This window comes from Olea europaea, chromosome 7 (genome assembly GCF_002742605.1).
Source record: "Olea europaea var. sylvestris chromosome 7, O_europaea_v1, whole genome shotgun sequence".
NCBI lineage: Eukaryota > Viridiplantae > Streptophyta > Magnoliopsida > Lamiales > Oleaceae > Olea > Olea europaea.
Genome location: NC_036243.1, coordinates 10,352,364 through 10,374,249, shown reverse-complemented (window position 1 = coordinate 10,374,249; position 21,886 = coordinate 10,352,364). Strand labels below are relative to the sequence as shown.

Below are 21,886 nucleotides of genomic sequence, written 5' to 3'. Positions count from 1 at the left end.
GGAAACCACAAATATTGTCTCCTAAATGACAGAAGTTCAATAGTCCAAAATATGCATAAAAGTGGGCTGTAAGCAAAAATCGAATCGAAATCGCATTTTAGAAACCATCGGTTTGGTGCCACGTGGATCCGGTCAACGAAATGGTTTTGATCCAAACAAAACCAGTCAAAATGGTTTGGTTTAGGTTTGAGAATTTTAATTGCGGTTTAAAACCAAACCGAATTGACGAAAAAATATATAAAAATAAAAAAATGAAAATTTTTGAAAATTCATCCAAATATGTAAAATTCAATAATTTTGTCATTTGTGAGTATTTTTGTCAATTCCTAATTTTCTAATACAGATGTATTATTATTATTATTATTATTATTATTATTATCATCATCATCATTATCATCATCATCATCATCATCATCATCATCATCATCCAATAATCATAATATATATTTAATAATTTCAAGACTTACATAATCTATCAAAAGTCTTTTTCCTCTTCAAAATTTAAATGAACTCCAGTCGACATCTAACACAGTTTTGAGCCACCAGCACCACACACTTCTTTTTCAGATTTTTCACTTATCTTCAAAATTGAATTGAAGTCCATTATACCAAATCGGAGACAAAGAGATCCTAGACCTTCGGTGATAATATTTGCCACAAATAAAGTTTTAGATCAATAATTTTTTGGAGCAAACTAAAGTAAGAATCTAAAATTAAACGTGTTTCATAATATCATACAAATGTAAATTTATATAATTGTTATGTGTAAATATTATAAACAATTACTTTATTATTATGGTTGGTTATTCTCTTTGTTTAATCAGCATCATTCTTTCAGATATGATGATCACGAGATCTTGTTGGACTCATTATGTTTTTTGAACCTTATATCTAGTTCAGTAGACTTGTATTGTAACATTATTGTATCCTCATTAACCTATCAAAAGTGAACAAAAATGAAAAAAAAAACTATATTTTAGTTTATTGTGATTTCACTTTAATTTAGTTAATATTTAAATTTATAGTAGATATATTTAGCCCCTATTTGAGCCATATTTCTCATATCATAATAAGAAAATTGACTATTGGAGAGGAGACTGGGTCCCACACATGAAATAGCAAGTCAACGAAGGTAGCTGGACTTATGGAATAACGGTCTAAATTTTCATTTTTTTGTTTTTTTGTCTCAAAAAAATATATGACGAAATCGGCGGTTTAAAACCGAATCAAATCGTTAGGTTTAGGTTTGAGCTTTTTTTAAAACCGTTCAAAATGGTTTGGTTTAGATTTGAATTTTTCTCAAATCGTTTTAAACGGTTTGGTTTGAAAATCTGTCAAAAACCAGTAAAACTGGACCGCTTATACCCCTACATAAGACACTTCGAATCCCCTATGAATTGGCAAGAACCATTTCCTAAAGTTAAATACTTACGAATAATTGAAATGGCATATTAACATAAGGGACGGAAAGAATCCATATAGTAGCGAATTTAACTAAAAGATGGATTAGAATTTTTTTAAGTAATGTTATATAGTCTAATTGGTACTAAGCAGTGATTGAACATTCTATTAACCCGTGTTTCTTAGGTTATTTTACTCAATGTTATTTAGTTGATATCTAGATTCATGCTTAACACCAAAGTGTAATTATAGTAAGAGTGTGTTTGATAGCCTCACATTTTCCATGGAAAATGGAAAATCAATACCATTTTTCAACTCTTATAGTGTTTGATAGATGAAATTTTCCATGACACATTTCTTGGCCATGTCAGTATTTTCCATCAAATCATTGAATTGGAATTCTCACCAATATTGTGAGAATTCCAATTCTCAGTACTATAGGTTTTTTTTTTTTTGACAATGGAAACAAATTTTAAGAATTATTGTAAAAAAAATATTTTCCTTTAATTGACAATTTCTATGTAAAACAAAGACAAACGAACGTCAAAAGATAGATGATTTTTTATTTTTTGCAATGGAAACAAATTTCATCCCCAATATCAATAAATTTTATTCCTTGAATTGACAATTTTCATGTAAAACAAAACCAAACGAGCACAAAAGACAACATTTTTCACGTAAAAAATTATACCAATCAAATACAATAATTTACAATTCCCAAAAAAATAATTTTTAGGCAATTCAATTCCTTTGAATTCATTTTCTTTTCATCAAAAATTCTATTTTCGCAATCAAACGGACCCTAAGTATAATTTCATAAGTTATATTTAACAAATTTAGAATAATTGAGGACTAAAATGGGGAATTCACACAATCTCGAAAATGTACCAAATCTTTCTAAAATCAAACACATTTTTGGATCCGGCTTATGTCATCTTCCTAGGGGGTTGGGTTTAGGTACAAAATTTCCCTAAATTAAGTAGCTTTATGTATGGAATTGATTCTGTTGATTTCATGCTTCTAGTAACTTTGAAAAGTTGTGTGCAACTATGGATCTTTTTAAACAACACGTTGACCATCAATCCTTCAACCAATTAGGATAACTTCTAATCTGAATAGTAACGCAAGATTTCAGAGAAAAATAGTAATTCTCTTCTTTTGCGTTTTAGTAAAATTTTATTGAAGAGTTTCGTAAAACACATTAATGAAGGCTATGTTGCTTACTGCATAGATCATCAAGATCTCTCTTAGGAGCAAAGTAAAAATTGAGGGCAAGTTAAGTTAGGGCAAAAATATCTTCAATTAAAGAACGAAAGATGAATTGACATTTTTTCAAAAATTAAATTATCATTAAGAATGCCCACCATTTATGTTTTTCAATCTTCGTCCAAAAACTAGTTACACAGTTCTTTAAATGTTCGAGAACATTTTCTAAGAAACCTTAAATTTGCTTTTCACATAACATGCTACAAGGAGAACGGTAAGATTCAATCAAAAGAAATTATCGCCCATAGTCAATCTATGTGGTAGAATCAATCAATCATTGTTGTTTTTCAAAATTTTGTGCTTGTTTTTTATTTCGATGCTTTGAGAATCATTTTTTCTCTCCCGATATCCAAAGAAATTGCTTTTACAATTGTTCATGACTTTTTGGTATCACTTCTCATCAAACAAGTACTTGAATTATTTTCCAATCCCCATTCTTCATTGTTTCACAAAATAACGAAGTACTTGAAATTGTAAAAGGAAGCCCGTAGCATAAACATTTAAGTGGACGTATGGAATGTGGAACACATGGGATGTCCATGTGACCACCCTGCTGAAAGCGACTTTAAAGCCCTGTCCCAAAGCTACTGCACAAAAAGCAACCATTTGGCTGGCCCATTAACATTAACTCCCAATTATCTTCTTCCACGTGGCATATGTACTATTGGCTACCTTTTTTCAATTCTTGCCTTGCATTTATTTCGAATAGATTCATTTAGCCCTCTTTTCATGACCATTATTTTTAAATATTTATTTTTAATCACATATTCGTATAATAAAATATTTTGTATGTAAATTAAAATTTTTTTTTTTACTTTTTAACCATACATTCTTATAAAAATCACTATTCAAAACTTTGTTTTCCCAAAATAGTAGTTGTCAAAACTCCTATTCTTCCTCCTTTAAAACAAAACTATTTAATTCTCATATTTATTTAAGTTATTTACAAATACATTGGTTCAATAAAATATTATGCACGTAAATCTCAATTTATTTATTTATTTTTACATTTTTTAACTACACTTTTTTCAAAAAAATTATTCAAAACCCTATTTTTTCAAAATAATAGTCATCCAACGTGAGCTTAATTATACCTTTAATTTAATGTCACATTAGTGCTATCTAAACTGATATTTGAACCAATAATGTTAAATAAGATTACTTTGGATATTGAGGTTGTTGATGATTCAAATATGTGGGCATCAAATAATCCATGTTGCCAAAAATATTCAAATTTATGGGTACAGTTTAAAAAAAGGATTTTGCTACTGTGACGGGGGTGTGACAGGCTGCCTACATGGCGTCTACATAGGCGACCTGTCATAGGTGCCTGTCACGACCCCTATTCGTTTATCAAAACCCTTAGAAAAAGTCAATTGATTTAAATCTCGTCAGGTTGACAAGTTGGGTTCGATGCAAGAAACCTTTTTCGAACTTGATTGGGTGGGGAATGGGTTTTGGGTGCTCATTGCTTTGCTCCATCTTAAGTGTAGCATGGGAATGGCCGTCCCAAATTCATTACACTGTTATCCATAATTATGGGAGGAATTGTAGGGTGTTATAATAGAGTTGTACAAAAAAAATCATGAAACCACAAATTGTATCAAAATCATTGATTTGAAACTGTTTGTTCGGGTCCACATGGACTCGCATTTTTTCCCCTCAAACCAAACCAAACAATTTCAAAATGATTTGATTTAGGTTTCGATTTTCAAAAATCTCACAAAATCGAACTAAACCGTTTTTAAAATTTTTAATTAAAACATTAATCTTATTAACTTATAAATTTAACAATTTTCACTTTTCATAAAAAATACAAATTTAGCAATACAAATTATAACCAGCCCATTGAAATAATTATAAAAAGTAAATTATGTTCATCATTATTGACCCATAGTTTAAAAAATTCACAACACATATCCTCACTCGATATTTAAACTAAACAGAAATTATTCACAAATCATATGAAATGAAAAAAAGAACATATATTTTCGATAATCTAAATCATATTTCAACAAAACTACGGCACTAAATCACATTCAAAGTTTCAAAAGCTCTAACATAAGCTCTCATTTCCTAAACAGTTGATGCTTGTCTACTACTGCTGAACGAATCGCCAGTCGATTTTTGCATGTTAGTCTACTAATTTATATCTGAATCGACACTTTTTCACTTCTCTCTCGATAAGTCTCAGATTCTCAATCAAGTCATTTTTCCATTATTCTTTCTTTTTTTTGTTATTTTTGAATTTATTATATGCTTGTGAGTTGTGATTTAGATAGAAAATTACTATTTGTATGTTTAGATGATTAATGAACTTATTTGTAGTTTGAAAAGAACGAAGGACGAAGCGTATTGATTGCGTGAAAATGTTAAAATTCTCGAATTAATACTACTATCTTCTGCTTTCATAGAGTAGTTAGAGAATTACATTTGTCAATTCTCAATAAGTCTAAACTCTATCAATCTTTGTACATTTAAACATATTGTATTCAATCCTTATTTAAATCTCACTATCAAAACCAAATGATTTTTAACCAAACTATAATAATGGAAAGTGATTTCACATTTACCAACCGTTATATGACAATATGAAAGTTAAACAATGAAAGATAAACAAAAATGAAGAAAAACTTATTTGTTTTATTAACATTTATTAGCAACCAATTTTGAAAATAATTTATTCATAGGTTCCATGGTAAATATGAATGTAACTTAATATTTAACATTATTAATTCTTATTTAAATTTATATTTTAACTTGTTTTAAATATATTACTATAATGTCGATAAGCAAATCGCGAATTTAAATCGAACCAAATAGCAAAATAGGTTTGGTTTAGAAAAATTTTAAACCGCACGAAATAATTTGAGTTGAAAATATAGCACTCATAAAATTGACATTTCAATAATGTACCCTAACCCGACCATTTCCGACAACCAATCAAACATTTCTGAAATTTTAAGAATTATTGGGGATGGGTTGGTGGTAGTTGCGCAGAGTAACCACAATGTCAACGAATGAGGAACTAAATATCTATAAATGAACCAGTTTCGTTAGAATGGAGATAGCATAATTAATAGAACGACATTGAGGTACACCTTCAATTAATGGCTTCTGCCACCACCAAAAACAGCATTGTACGATTCAGTAATTGGTTACTCAAATGAGCGTTTAGTCTATGACCCCTATGCCTTTAAATGCTTCAGAAATCAAATAATATGTAATCATTTTTTCATGATTATTTCCTAGGCGGATGGGATCTTTCATAGGTTGATATTTAGCACACATTATTTTCGTTAGAATGAATTTTTAAATAGTGTATTAATAGAAAATGTTTGATTAAAAAATTAAAAAAATAAAAAAAAGTTTTGAATTTGCCTATGGATAAATCTACATGTACATAATTTTTTGTACATAAAGGTGTCCTCCACTCACATGGGGTGGGTTCTACCATAATAAAATATTCCAGTGGACCCCACCCTATGTGAGTGGAACACCATTATGTACAATTATATAAATTTTAAAATTATACATTTCAATTTTTATTAAATCCTGGTTTGATGTTCATTATTTTGAAAAAAAATAATAATATTTTGAATAGTAATTTTTTAGAGAATGTATGGTTATAAAGTATAAAAAATTTTGGGTTTATATTCAAAATATTTTATTATGTGAATATATTATTGAAAATGAGTATAAGAATTAAATAGTTTTGTTTTAAATGGAGACAAACAAGGGCTGAAATTTACTAAAACTTTGATATTTAACAAAACCAAAAAGGGTGCTTGATCGATTTATATTTTTCGAGAATAGATCCGGTGAACAAATTGATTTTTAAAGAATGTGTTATTAAAAAAAAAAAGTTATGAATTTACATGTAAAATTATGTTGTTGAAAAAAATATATGATAAGAAATGAATTCAAGAAAAAGGCATTTAGAAGAATTTATACCAAATGTACATAAGCATATTTATATATTGACATCTGGTCATCGTGTGACATGGTTTGACTTATTAAGATTTGTGTCGTTATTCACTTGAGTTGACCTAATTTCATCACGAAGAAATTCCTCAAAAAACTGAAATGTTCCCTCTTTTTTTTTTTTCATTTTTTTTCTCTTTTGCAAATTCTCCTTGATTTGGTTCGAGAACTCACTATTAATTAGAACTCTAAACATGTTATGATCATTTCTAATATTAATTTTCCAGAATGCTTCTGTCCCTTGAAAATATTTTCCACCAATAAAATGCGTTCGGCTCATCATTAGTTTCACCCTCATGATAGCACCATGATCCATAATCACTTTAGTGGATTCGAAACATTTTGACACCAACGATGAATGTCAGTTAAGCGTTGATCGCATCACCAAAACTAACTTTTACATGTTTTTACTAGAATGGGTTTAACAAATTTTTGATAGAGTTTTCTCAATAAGATGGATTAAACATTCTAAAATACAATTTTTTTTCCCCAAACATGTACATTTAATATTTTATAAAAAATCATGCTAAATGTTGTCGGTTGTAACTTGTATGCAGCAACATCCCTAAGTATTTTGATCGATTTTTTATAATTAGAGACATTACTTCCTATAAAGTTTTGAACTCATTTTATAAAAAGTAATTTGTTTATAAGCAACATAAAAATAATGTGGAAATTACAGATTTTAATAGATTAAAAATGCACATTTCATAAATAAGATGCCATGTTTAATATTTCACAAATCAGAAATTTTTTTAATTAATTAATATATTTAAAAATTAATCTAATAAACAACAATTTCGAACCCTAATTATTTTCAAAATCCTTTCCTCCTACCCCTGATTCTCTCTCTCTCTCTCTCTCTCTCAACTGGCCGGCGATCGGCGTTGGAGAACTGGCGATAGAGAGCTGATCCGTTGCAGCGTCATCGACCAATGGAGGAGCTGCTCGGTTGTAGCGTCGACCGCTGCTGTGTCGACCCTCAGATCGCCGCTACTGTGTTGCGCCGTCGCAGCTCGAAGATGGGAACGTCGAGAGCGACTTCGACAGTTCTGTGATGATGATTGCTCTACAGTTGGTTAGTGAGGTTGTGGTAGATCTGGTGGCAAAGTTGTGTGGTGGTTGGTTGGGCGAGTGGCGCCGCGTGAAGTGTGGCAATAAATGCCGTCGGGTGAAGCAGATGCGGCGTACAGCCACTGTGGTCTTGAACGAAGGTGGACAAATCACAGATCTGTGAGTTTGTAGTGGATTGGGGTTGGTAGGGCGTTGGTGGTCTTGAACGAAGGTGGTGATTCTACAGGCGGTGGTGGCGTCATAGGGGGTGATGGTGTAGCGGTGATTTAAGGTGTGGTGTATGGGTGGTAGAGGTGGTGATTGTAGTGGATTGGGGTTCGTAGGGCGTTGTGGTTTGTGGCGGCGATGGTAGTGGTGGGGTGGGGTTAGGGTAGGGTGAGGTGGTATGTGGTTTGTGACCAATATTTGAACTATTGTGACTAACAAATTGATTAATTTGTGATCAATAAGTAATATGTGACCGATAAAAATATGTGATTGTGCTGATAATTGTTATTATGACTGTGACTCCCAATTGTGACTCGACATTGAATATGTGACCGTGACTCTCAATTGATTAAACTGTGACCTATAAAATTTGTATTTGTGACTTATAATTTATTGAGTTGTGATCGAAAAATTAATCTGTAACCTATAAAAAAATTTATTCGTGATCGAAAAATAATATGTGACCTATAAAATTTGTGTTTGTAACTTATAATTTATTGAGTTGTGACCGGAAAATTAATTTGTGACCTATAAAATTTTTGATTCGTGTTCGAAAAATAATATGTGACCTATAAAATTTGTGTTTGTAACTTATAATTTATTGAGTTGTGACCGGAAAATTAATTTGTGACCTATAAAATTTTTGATTCGTGTTCGAAAAATAATATGTGACCTATAAAATTTGTGTTTGTAACTTATAATTTATTGAGTTGTGACCGGAAAATTAATTTGTGACCTATAAAATTTTTGATTCGTGTTCGAAAAATAATATGTGACCTATAAAATTTGTGTTTGTGACTCATAATTTATTGAGTTGTGATAGAAAAATTAATCTGTGACCTATAAAATTTTTGATTTGTGATTAAAGAATAATACGTGGCTTATAAAATTTGTGTTTGTGACCGAAAAATAAGTTGTGACCAATAATATGATAAGTCGTGACTAAAAATTCGTCCGTGACTAATTATTTTTTGATTTGTGACCAATAAACAAACTGTGACTTACAAAATTTTTGAATTGTGATCGTGAAAAAAATTTGTGACATAAAAATTTTGATTTGTGACCAAAAAATAATAAGTAACTAATTATATTGTTAATTTGTGATCAAATTGTATAAATCCGTTACCTAAATATATTTAATTAATAAAATAATTAATTAACTAATTAAATTATAAATAATTTTTAATAAAAATCTGATTTTAGAAATTTGAAACTTGTTTTTTTATTTTTGAAATGTGCCATAATTAATTTCTTAGTTATGAAATTTTCCCAAAAATAATTCATTTGTCCAATCATTACTTCAGTCTACAGGCAACGGACGAGAGCTCATTAAAGAAATCAGGCCCACAAATCGGAGATTGAGAAAAGCCCAGAATAAGCCCATGGGCCTGATCGCTTGAAGCAGTAACAAACTATTTTTCTCTTCATCCATGGAACCTTGTCACATTCACTCATCATATTAGGGTCATAAATATGTAACATAGCATAATATGAGATGCCCCCTTGTGCATTTATGACTTGACCTAGGTCTCACAATCTGGCCCGATTATCGTGTTTAATAAAACTCGGTTATTTTACGGAACTGAGTTCAATATTCCCACTTGACTTTGTACCTAGTTTTATTCGTATGGACTAGCTCGCCTAAGGAAGGAAGACCTCCATTTCAGGTTCTAATTCTATTCATATTTACTAGAAAGCATATATTTCTATCCTCCAACAAATCGTTTTGATTCGTGATCGAAAAATAATATGTGACCTATAAAATTTGTGTTTGTAACTTATAATTTATTGAGTTGTGACCGGAAAATTAATTTGTGACCTATAAAATTTTTGATCGACCAGACAGAATAGAGAATAAACTTCTTTGTTGAGAGAGAAACAATCCAAATCACGACCTAAGATCCTAAATGATAATATCCAAAGACATCATCTATGTTGGACACGTCCAATCCTTGAATTGATTTGTTCCTTCTCCCCAAGAAAATTATATCGTGTTCGAAAAATAATATGTGACCTATAAAATTTGTGTTTGTGACTCATAATTTATTGAGTTGTGATAGAAAAATTAATCTGTGACCTATAAAATTTTTGATTTGTGATTAAAGAATAATACGTGGCTTATAAAATTTGTGTTTGTGACCGAAAAATAAGTTGTGACCAATAATATGATAAGTCGTGACTAAAAATTCGTCCGTGACTAATTATTTTTTGATTTGTGACCAATAAACAAACTGTGACTTACAAAATTTTTGAATTGTGATCGTGAAAAAAATTTGTGACATAAAAATTTTGATTTGTGACCAAAAAATAATAAGTAACTAATTATATTGTTAATTTGTGATCAAATTGTATAAATCCGTGACCTAAATATATTTAATTAATAAAATAATTAATTAACTAATTAAATTATAAATAATTTTTAATAAAAATCTGATTTTAGAAATTTGAAACTTGTTTTTTTATTTTTGAAATGTGCCATAATTAATTTCTTAGTTATGAAATTTTCCCAAAAATAATTCATTTGTCCAATCATTACTTCAGTCTACAGGCAACGGACGAGAGCTCATTAAAGAAATCAGGCCCACAAATCGGAGATTGAGAAAAGCCCAGAATAAGCCCATGGGCCTGATCGCTTGAAGCAGTAACAAACTATTTTTCTCTTCATCCATGGAACATTGTCACATTCACTAATCATATTAGGGTCATAAATATGTAACATAGCATAATATGAGATGCCCCCTTGTGCATTTATGACTTGACCTAGGTCTCACAATCTGGCCCGATTATCGTGTTTAATAAAACTCGGTTATTTTACGTAACTGAGTTCAATATTCCCACTTGACTTTGTACCTAGTTTTATTCGTATGGACTAGCTCGCCTAAGGAAGGAAGACCTCCATTTCAGGTTCTAATTCTATTCATATTTACTAGAAAGCATATATTTCTATCCTCCAACAAATCGACCAGACAGAATAGAGAATAAACTTCTTTGTTGAGAGAGAAACAATCCAAATCACGACCTAAGATCCTAAATGATAATATCCAAAGACATCATCTATGTTGGACACGTCCAATCCTTGAATTGATTTGTTCCTTCTCCCCAAGAAAATTATAGCCCAAATTGAAGATTATTCATTATCAGTGGGTAAGGGCAGTTGGGCACTAGAAGCCAACTGTAGTCATGACTAAGAAAATCAAACCAAAACAAACCAATGAAAAAGTCAAAACAATTACCAAGAATCACGCATGACCATGGACCAATACTAATCATCATGAGACAAACATCACCAAAATATTGAATCCTCACAACAAAAAAACTTAAGAGAGAGAGGAGGAGAAGAGAGAAAAAGAGGATTTATACCAATCTCTCTTCTTTGGATTTCTCAATCATATTAAGATTTTTGATACGAAGAAAGTACCCCTTCCTATTAATTCTTTGATTTTCTTGAAAGTGTTCTTCATTTGATGAAAAAAGATTCATATACTTCTGCAAATTATGAGTAGGTTTCGCGTAAATTCGTCTCCTGAATTAGCTGCTCCATCAACATCTGAACAATATTACGATGATTCTGCATTAGAAGGTAAATCATGTTACAAACATGTAATTAATCTATTTATTATCCCATTTTCAATTTTCTTCATACTAATGTGTCGCATTTAAAAGTTATGGCTGGTGACGAATGTTAAATATAGAACAAGTCGAACAGTCTCCTGTAAAAGTTTAAACTAATTGAATGGTTACTCAGGTCTTTTGTCAAATATTATTTATATAATGTTCAGGAGTTGCAGCAAATGTAAAATTATTGCTGAAACTAATCCAAGATCACAAGGATGCTTGTAATAAAGAGAAAAAGGATGGGAGAAGAATGTTAAGGGTGGCTACAATGATGACAATTCTTGATAATGTTAGGACAAGAATTCAGAAATGTCAATCATTTGGTAATAAAACTTCAGAAGTTGAGATGTGGCGATGCAACACGGATCTTAAGCCTAACCACGTTCCGAGGGACAAAAAGCAAGGGGAACCGATAGCAGACGAGAAAGAAAGGCTACGAAAAGAGCTAAACGCGAGCTTGGCAGCACGAAAGAGCCTCGAGATAATGTGTTCAAGTTTGGGAAAAGAGAAAGAGATTATGGCCGCAGAACTTTCTAGAAAGGTACATGAATTGAATGGAATCGAAGAGCTCGTTAGTGATTTGAAAGCACAAAATGAGTCATTGTTGGAAAAAGTACAAGAACGTGCTTTGGATCATGAAGAAAGGGGAGGCAATAGAGGAGAAACACAAGGAAACCTAGACCTCCAAGAACGTAACAAAGTACTCTCAGAGCAACTTTTAAGGTCACTCGATGGGTATAGATCCATGAAGAGGAAACTAAAAGAAGCAAGAGAAGAATACGTGGGGATGCGTTCGACTATGGATGAAATGGGGGCAAAAGCAAAAACGAGCCTAAACAGAGTCCGTAGCTTTAAAGAACGTATGGCCTCTGGTAGTAATCCACCAGTTGATGTTCAAGAGGAAATCGTCGCATTGGAACATATGTTCGAGTGCTTCCAAATGATGGTTGAGAAACACGAGCAAAAGAAAGGAGAATGTCTTCGGACAAAAGGAGAGATCAATACTTGTAAGCCTTCGGTTCTTGCATGAAAGGAAAAGGTAACTCGTAGTCAGAGAAAGTAGATCTTGATTAAGCCAGTATAGTTCCATTTCTCAATGGTGCATGTAATTGTTTTCTTAAATTTTGGCATTTTTAATAAATTTGAAAAGGGGCTCATTTGTTCAGTTCCTTAGCCTAGGTATGTAGTCTTTGGTAGAAAAAATTAAGGTGTTTAACATGAAATTTATGACATAGGGGATACAGGTACGAATTTGTCGATATGATCCAACTATATGTTGAAAAGAAACATGAAAATCATTTAAGACGCAAAAGAGTGCAATAATGTCGTAATTTTCATAAATAACTTCATGCAGTCGACTGTTTCTCACCATACGTTCTGACATATAGTGAGACTATACAAAGTCTTAAACCTCGTACTTTGGCATTACTACACGTCCCTTGCAAGATTCAGAAACTAGGCTGGTGCATTTATAAGCAAGAAAAGGCTCCGTGATGAAGAAACCTCGTTAATCTGCTAGATTTTGCAACTTATGGCCAGCAATGGAGTTCATGATCCAGGAATTGCTTGCTACCACAGCTCCAGTGCAACTTGCTAAAAACTTGGCACTATTTCGCCTGTCGTTCAAAATCAATTTTTTATCTGCAGGCTCACAGTTATCAGGAAGCTCAAGGCTGTAAATTATAAAGGTTGTTGACACAGAGGGTCTAAGCGGAAGATTTGCCTCATCTCCTGAAACAGGCTTTCTGCTTAAAACTTTTCCCCCAGCCGCTATTACAAGACCGTGAAGATATCCTTTACATGAAGGTTCAAAGTCGCCCATAAAGAAGAATTTGAATCCGTAGAAGAGCTTCGGTTGCTGCAAATCAAAGTTATTATTAAATCTTCAACACGTGACATGTTAAAAAAATACAGCAATGGAGAACAATATTGAGGTAGAAGATGAATATGTATATATTGAAGAAGGCATGAACACAAAAATATAACGTTGTCCTCAAATGGTATTTGCCTCGTCTCGTTAAGCTTTTAAGGATTGAAAATGGCAAACAATTTGTAGGATTTAACAAGCCTCAATGAAGAACACCAAAAGCAAAGTGATTTTTCAAAATGAACAAGTGAAAAGAGAAAATTTGATTATGAAAGAAACTGATTTTCTTCAATAAATGAATGATCAATAGAATGATTTTTTCATGTGTTTAGGGATGAATACCAACATGTATTCATAGCATTGAACAACAAGATTACAACATGACAATTCATTATAGTACAAGTTCTTTATAAGAATAAGTTATCACCTAGGAAAGAAGGATAAACCAGCTTAGTGCTCGTTTGGATTTCATTAGAAGATTAAAAGTACATTAAATATTTTGAAAGTCATGGTCAAACTTTAATTTTAACGACAAATTTTGTAGGCGAAATAAAAAAGCAGCTTCTTTTATAAGTTAAACAGAAAAACAAAAGAAAATCAATTGTGAAGTCGAAGTGATAGTAGACAAACTTCAGAAAAAGGAAAAAATATATGCCAATCAATTCTGGAGAAGAAATTGCCTTGTTTATAAGTCTTAATCTTCCAAGTCTTGGTCCATCTCTGATTCCATGAATATCAACCTCAATCTCATAATGCTGCTCATCAACAAACTCTCCGGATTTCATGCAAGCTTTAATCCCTGCAAAAAGAGAAGAGGAATGAATACATTGGCGCAATATTAAAGCAAAGCAAGTCTCTTAAGGAAGTCCTATTAGTAATACTTTTGAGTTGATTGTATTCTTGTTTGTAGATAAATTAATACTCACATTCAACACTCAGAATCCATTTCCCTTCCAAGACGCCCATTAAAAATTTGAGGGTTCGCCTGCATGTCCCATTCTCATCTGTAGATGCAATGACATGTGTAACACTTAAGTCCCAGCTCTTCAATATTGTAACTCTAGACAACTTTGCAAATTCACAGACAGTTTCCTGCAATTGAAACCATCAAACTTATAAGACAACCAAAATACGTGAGTTCTTATGGTACCCTTTAAAGCTATAAATTTGGTTTTTTGTTCACCTTCTCCACATCAGTGAGAGTTGAACAACAGAGAACCAAGTTTTTAGTTTTTCCATGAGACTTCCACTGCGAAGTTTTGGTACTTTCACAATTTTTAGTGACCTGTGGTTGGTGAATGTGAAACTGCCTGTAGTAAGGAGAGTTGTCAGAGATGAGGCATAAAACAAACTTAAAGGTGGGGAGGTGATGAGTCCAGCTGAACTTAAAGTCCTGGAACATTTTGTTGGAAAACTAACAAACCTTCCAGCTGCAGATTTTCTTTTCTGCTTGGACTGAGATCCCAACATTTCATTTGGCAGTTGACAGGATGCATGTAGAGGGCAAAGCATGACAAAATTTTGCTGTAACAGGTGTAATATAAGCAATCTATACAAAAAATTTAAGGACTACTAAAATTGAACTTAGTTACACGTACATAATCCCATCGACATTCTGGAGTCAACTTAGCACAAGGAACATGAAAGCTCTTGCGGCAACTCTTCTCATAACACCCAAGAGCTGCCCCTTTAATTCCACAACAACAGCATTTAATCCGTCTACTTCTTCCCAATTCAGCTTCAAGGTTGATCACATAATCATCTTCAAAAAACGCATTGGGGGCCCTGTAAATGTGATAGGCACTTACAAAACATATCAATAACCGGGAGCATGAGACAAAATTTTGGAAGGAGCATAAAAAAAAAAATCCAGCCATAGCTGAATTACACAAGGCATCAAGAATTCAAGATCCCATGAATTTTTCTTTGTTTTCAACTCTTGCTTTAGCCAGCAGAAGGCAGTTAAAAGTTAGAGATGGTAAATAGATATTCATTAACTTCATACAACAAAACAATGTAATCAGATGACTTGAACAACAGAGCACGTGTTAAAATCTTCTGGAGAACTTCCATACCATTCAGCACAATTCTTGTGCACATGTATGATATCTGAACTTCCATTCTGACTTTCTGCTACGAGCTTGCCTTTAAGGTAGTGAACCATAACCCCCGAAGCCTATAGTTTTGGTTTCCAGATTAAAAGAAGCATAACCACTTGTTAAAATTAACAATTGATCTTTAATAAGAAACGGGATGTGGTAGAAGAACAAATGGGGTATATTTAATAGGAAAGGTAATGTTACCTCTGATTCTTCAGCAGAATGACAGAAAGCGCACTGGATTTTGTTAGTTAATGTCCCACATTTTGTTGAAAGCACACCACTCAAAGCAGAAACAGCCTTCTCTGCTTTTGATGGATTGTCAGAAAGAGCACAACCATGGTTTGCTCCAAAATTTCCAAATGTTTGACTTTCCATCATAGACTTTTTCTGAAGATTTTTAGGACTGTCTTTATAATTTTCCTCAGACACGTCTTCAGAAAATTTCACCTTCTTCAGATGTCTTATATTTTTGTTACAATTTTCTTCAAATCTTCGTTTTGCCATGCCTAAATAAGAAGATTTTTTGTCATTGCCTAAGATGGAAGATTGATTGCTTGAATTGAAAATCAAAAGCTGTAGCATAGGCTATCACTTATGTCACTCTTACCTGTTTTCAACTTTCTAGATTTTGATCTATCACTGGCTGTCTGTGGATAAGCAGTTGTGTTCTCACTGCTTTTATAGCTTTTGCAACATTTCTTCAGGTGATGACTTCCTGCACTGCACTCTTGCTTATTTAATGAAGCTGAAAAGTCAGCCAATGCTGTTTTATTACCCATGGTCAAAGGCTCCATCCCATCAGATAAAGTCACAACGCTTTCTTGGGTTCTCTCATGTATATTAGCCTTGGAGCAATCACTGCGGTTGTTTATACAGTTTTTCACCTTCATATTCGAAGCTTCTTTCTTCTTGCCAGTTTTCTCTTGCATATTTTGCTCAGTTACGTTCTGTAACTCATTGGGATCTTCAGTTACTTCGCACATACTTCTCAAGGATTTCTTACTCTTACTACTTCCAGTCATGTTACTAACTCTTCTGCCAAGCTTCCGCATTCCACGTTCATTGTGTAAGATTTTGCTTAAAGGAGAAGATGAAGCTGCAAAGCTAAGGTTTGCTTTGCCAGACCCCTTTTCATTACCTTTTTTCCCTCTCTTCTTAGGTTTAGGCTTTAAACAGCTAGTTTCATTTGCTGAGGCAGCTTCAGCCTCAACTACACCATGCTCTTCAGTATCTTCAACCTGAATTGGCATAATAAGCAGACAGCAAGAACGAAAAGGAAAAATAATCTTGGAATGAAAAAATAAGATGGAAAGGGAATCATGTGATGTTGATTACATTTTCTTTAATGAATTACCTGCATTTCTATGGGGCTTGAATAAAGTTCAGGAGAGCAAGGTCTTTGCGTCCATTCAAACATCTCACTGTCAATGAAATCTGTACCGTTTGATAAAATACAAGTTTTCCCCTGTATGGATTGAAAGCATGTTACAATAATTTTAAGCCTCCCAAAACTTTCTCTATCAAACGGGGAATTTAAAATGATTGGAATGCAGTGACAGCATTCGTTATCATGGAATGAATTAATACCCATGCACCCAAAAAAGGAAAGGAAAAAAATTAACTATTATGAGCATTGCAGGCACAAATTCCTACAGGCAAAAATAATACAATGAGGAGATCCAAAAAGAAAAAACGCAACGATAAAATAACTGAAACATATTGATCCATCAGGCTATCCTGCTCTATTTAAATCACAAATGAAGGTAGACCTGGCTGTCATTGCGTTTCACTAATAATCTCATTCCAGTAAACTTAATAACGGATCTAGAAAATGAAATTTGAAACTTACTTTTGGACTTACTTTTCTAGGGACTTCATCATCCGAGTCCTTCATATCACTGAAACAAGGAACATCTGGCGGTGTATAAATGAGCTTGTCGTCATCTGAATGTTGACTTGATTTCTCTACATGCTCTTCCTCTCTCAGCCAGAAGAATGGAGTAAAAACAGGGTACCCCTTTTCATTTACAACGGGCATGTCTTTCTGTATGAGATGAGGTTTCTGAGGTTCATTTATGGAAACTTCATCAGTTCTACCTTCCAGCTTTTCAGGCTGCGAGGGGCTATCTAAAGATAGATGCTTAGGTAACTGAACCCTTTTCTTAGTAGGAAATGAAGGTTTCATTAAATCTGAACCAAAATCATTCTGGTTACTCTTCGATGGTCTTTTCGATCCTTTTCTTTGACATTTTTTCTGATTTTCACAGTCTATAGTCTCCATGGAAACTTTTCCATTATCCTGGATCCCACAAATTTTATGACGATCTTGTTGGATCTCTTCATCTGCAAGTACAGAAAGCAATTGTGATGCAACCCTATTAGCTTACTAAACCAATGAAATGTACACACCTTTTCAGGAAATCAACATGTTTATGTTTGTGCTGATATTTCATATGACCTCGGAGCTAAGGCATGGAAACTTCATTCTTATTGGAGTTAATTAATGCCAAATGAGGCTTCGTATGTTAAAATCAACTCTCCATGGAATTGGCAGAGGAATAGCAAGTGCCATTCCCCTATCTAATCCATGGATGTGATTATGTGAATCGTAGGAGCATGACATAAGTTTTAGCAGATTCAACTACTGCCCACATGCTTACACACAAGGGTCGGTTGACAAAACTTTTGTTAAAAGTTTTAGGAGATTTTGATAGAACTTGATGAAATCGTGGTTGAAAACTGAATAAAAGATTTAATTCCGATGAAACGCTTGGTTATAATTAAATTTTGACCAGTTGAAAAATTAATAAAGTTTTTTATTAAATTTTATGACAGTCATTTTATCATCAAGCATTGTCTTTGATGTCGCAAAACATTACCTTTTTTCTTCTCTGAACTGACATAGATATTTACAAGAAAAGAATCCTTGTGACGAAAATTCAGTTGAGTAAGAAATGACAGGTTCTTCCATCACCGCACATAAGTCTAACTCATAATTTTGGTGTCACTGTGAACTTTTTTTTACTTGACAGTAACACTAAGAGTGTGTTTGATTGGCATGGAAAATATCACCTAGGAAATAAAATATTTTCCTTGTTTTGAGGAAAACAAAAACCTACTCCCAAAAAAAAAAAAATCTATTTTCCTTAAAAACAATGAAAATTAGGCATATTTTCAAAAATTGAAAAATATTTTCAATGGAAAAAAATAGCAATCAAACACTCAAAGTAGGAATTTTGGTGAAAAACTGATATTTTTCATGGAAAATAAATACAATCAAACCCACCCGAACTTATCACCTGATAATTTGATTAAAGTTTCAGTTTGACTGACAAATATATTGACTCCAGAGGCAACTTCCATGCTCTTGTAAATGCTGACTAAGTTATCCATATGAGGAGATGGTCGAATTTCTGACAGAAAAAAAGAAGAGAGCACATGTAAATAAACGAAACAGCACAAAATTGATACAATCCATGCTATAAGTTCCGTGAACACCAAATTAAACAGACTAACTGTTTACTTTAATATAGAACTTTGTAAAATGATAAAACAATGGGAAGAAAATTGTCAAGACATTTCAAACAATTAGAAGAGATTAACTCGTAAGAAAGCAATTGCCAACGGTAGAACAAGAGTCATCTCGACTTAAATTTAATTTTTTTAACTAGCTTCCTGTTAAAAGGTCATGCTGGATTTGATGGTAACTGATAATAAATTTTCTAATTTCTATGATAATTCGAAATTTTAGACAACTTCCATTTAATATTGTGGGAGCTTGAAAATCACTCGGACTCTAATATGGTCTGAGTTGACAAGACAAATTAGCATTTCTGAGAATGTAATATCATTCAAAATCTCTAAATCTTGTCATTAATTCTCTATTTCAAATTATTGGAATAGGGTTGGCTTCTAGTTCATATATATTTTTATTTCTGCAACTCTAATGTGCCTGCCTGATTTCTGATCTCGTTTGTTTCAAATATGATTAACATTGAATTTGGCTCAAAACTGGAATTCAAGGGCAATAACGTGGACAGATTCATCATTCTAATTCCAATTCCTAGGTCGCCGTTAATTTTACAAGATATAAAATATTCCCCGATGTTGAATTTTAATTCTACTTTGAATTTCCCAACCTAACAAAGAAAAATGATAAACTCAGAAGTGAAAAATAAAACCTCTGCGTCGATATGGAACTTTGCACACCGGACAATCGGATGTTGATCTCATAGATTTCTCCAGACATGAACTGAATCATTAAACAGATGTATTAAATTGAGTCCCTCGCACGTATAAATGACATGCTCGAACAGAAAAGTGTACGGAAAGAGCTTACTTGCAAAATACATGATTGCAGGTAAGTGAAACAGCGGAATTTAGAAGACTCAAGCTGTCAAAAGGGTAAAATAAAAAGTAGAAAATCAATTAAAAAAACTCAGTCGGCAACTAATTTATAATTCTTCGAACCCAGTTTATTTTTCAACAATTTTTTATGAAATTACAATAAATCTATTAAAATCCTAAGAAACCCATTTAAATTACGGAGAAATATAGTAAACGAAGTGAAACTTCCGACTAGTTCAAGATTATTAGTGCCCATAAATTGCTCAACAGAACAATTTAATATCGATAGACACTAATTCGGTTCAAAATCAGTGAAACCCATTAAAACTTCGGGAAAATAAAAATAAAGTAAGTCTACACGAAATATAGAAATAAAACAGATTTACCAAATGGGGCACTTGAGCTCTCTGCCCATTTTTTCTAGATGGGATATGTCTGCCATTTTTTACTCTTTTTTTGAAACTCTGTCGTCTGTGTGTTTTGTAGGCAGAAAAAGAGTTGCAGCAGGGAGGTGAATAGATGAAACTTGAAAGAGACGATTACGATGGCGCGCTTTTAGTGAGAGAATTTTTTTGAAATTTTACCCAGCGGCGCCGAAATATTTCGTTTGATGCTTCCCCGCGGGAAGTAAAAAAAAGTCAAACGGTTTTAACTTTTATGGTCCCCGCTTGCAGCCATTTAACCTTGTTTTAGTGGTGAACGCGATTTGATTTAAACAGTTTGTGTTATATTTTTAATTCAAATCATTTTGTGGGGTTCGAAATTTTTTCAAATCAAACCATAATTTACAATTTAGTTCGATTTTAATCCACAGTTTACCTTTTGACATTATAATAAGATATTTATGCCACATCTGATACACATTAATGTAAAAATAAGAATGAAAAATATAGTCGTTATCGGTCCCACAAAAGAAATAGAAAGTCAAATATAACGACTTAATGTGATTTATAACAGTCATATTTTTTCATTTTAATGGGTTAATAATAAGAAAAAACGGGGCTTTAATATAAGTTAATATATAAATTTAAACGAGAACTAATAATGTTAAGCCCCCCGTTTGAGCCACATTATTGTAAAAATGATAATAAAAAATATAGTCGTTGTGAACCCCACATAAGAGATAAAAAGTCAAATATTGTGATTTAATGTGATGAATAACGGTCCTATTTTCATTTTAATGAATAACTAATGAGGCTCAAACATGGTCTAAATGTTAAATTACATTCATATTTACCGTTAAACTTATGAATAAATTATTTTTAAAGTTTGTTTCTAAAAAATGTTAATAAAACAATACATCTTTCTTTATTTTTATTTACTTTTACTTATTTGACATTCATATTATCATATAGCGATTAGAAAAATGTAAGATTACATTTTGCTATTTAAGAGCATGTTTGGTAGCTATTTTCTTCCGCCCGGAATTAATTTTTTGAACGTTGCAACCTACTTGTCTGACAAACCATGTGAGATTGTACAGTGACTAAAAATATGTCTTTTCCTCATAATGCCCCTCCTACTGACATAGCACTTCTCTCTCCCCTTCGTCTTCCAAATCGACGACTGTAACTCAACCCACTGCCAAAATCAATCTACAAACCGTCCACTGCTTGAGAAACTTCCACCTTTCCACACATTAATAGCGTCCCGCAGCAATTGTCGTCGATTTCCTTCAATCACCCCCCTGCACGGCAACGCCCAATCGACGCAACGCCAATGACCAACAATGGATCTGGCCGGAAATCAAGTACAAATATTGCCTTCTCCTTTTCTCCTCCACTAATCCCCTATTTTTGTCGTTGCTGATAAACTCTTTTACTTCGTAGGCAGGAAAGTTTGTCCAAGGACCTTCCTGCTCTGCGACAGATTGGGTGTTTCTTGTACCAATTATATGGGGGCATAAAGCTGTTGACTATTTTTAGAGAATTGTGTGCCAAAAAAAAAAAGCAAATGGTTTCTGCCATTGCACTACAAATTTGTATGAATTCACGTGGGAGGAGTGATTCCATGCGATAAGGAC

The 21,886-nt window shown here is 32.8% G+C and overlaps 2 protein-coding genes across 4 annotated transcripts; one reads left to right on the top strand and one right to left on the bottom strand.

Annotated features, from left to right (window-relative positions):
* Window positions 1–11,217: 11,217 nt before the first annotated feature.
* Window positions 11,218–12,712, top strand: LOC111396954. Its single transcript, XM_023023588.1, has 2 exons — window positions 11,218–11,512; window positions 11,712–12,712. Exons 1-2 carry the CDS (start codon window positions 11,428–11,430, stop codon window positions 12,575–12,577), a joined length of 951 nt encoding a protein of 316 aa, XP_022879356.1. The 5' UTR covers window positions 11,218–11,427; the 3' UTR covers window positions 12,578–12,712.
* A 148-nt stretch (window positions 12,713–12,860) lies between these two features.
* Window positions 12,861–20,449, bottom strand: LOC111396953 (protein BREAST CANCER SUSCEPTIBILITY 1 homolog). Of its 3 annotated transcripts, none has more exons than XM_023023586.1 (15): window positions 20,250–20,449; window positions 19,856–19,909; window positions 19,698–19,768; window positions 18,816–18,929; window positions 17,366–17,859; window positions 16,871–16,981; window positions 16,124–16,754; window positions 15,718–16,022; window positions 15,490–15,590; window positions 15,013–15,199; window positions 14,838–14,869; window positions 14,598–14,724; window positions 14,341–14,506; window positions 14,095–14,213; window positions 12,861–13,405 (listed from the first exon to the last, which is right to left on the bottom strand). In XM_023023586.1, exons 1-15 carry the CDS (start codon window positions 20,303–20,305, stop codon window positions 13,055–13,057), a joined length of 2,919 nt encoding a protein of 972 aa, XP_022879354.1. In that variant the 5' UTR covers window positions 20,306–20,449; the 3' UTR covers window positions 12,861–13,054. The 3 variants fall into 3 exon arrangements, with proteins under 3 accessions (XP_022879354.1, XP_022879352.1, XP_022879353.1); XM_023023584.1 differs by having other exon boundaries at window positions 14,838–14,938; window positions 20,250–20,448; XM_023023585.1 differs by having other exon boundaries at window positions 14,838–14,938; window positions 17,378–17,859; window positions 20,250–20,448.
* Between the last annotated feature and the right edge of the window lie 1,437 nt (window positions 20,450–21,886).

Coding starts and splice junctions, on each gene's coding strand:
- LOC111396953 (XM_023023584.1), bottom strand. CDS start 20,305: ATGGCAGACATATCCCATCTAGAAAAAATGGGCAGAGAGCTCAAGTGC. Junction 16,023..16,123: donor ATCTAGAAAGTTGAAAACAG/GTAAGAGTGACA, acceptor CTTCTTATTTAG/GCATGGCAAAACGAAGATTT. Junction 14,214..14,340: donor ATGGATTCTGAGTGTTGAAT/GTGAGTATTAAT, acceptor CTCTTTTTGCAG/GGATTAAAGCTTGCATGAAA.
- LOC111396954 (XM_023023588.1), top strand. CDS start 11,428: ATGAGTAGGTTTCGCGTAAATTCGTCTCCTGAATTAGCTGCTCCATCA. Junction 11,513..11,711: donor CGATGATTCTGCATTAGAAG/GTAAATCATGTT, acceptor TATAATGTTCAG/GAGTTGCAGCAAATGTAAAA.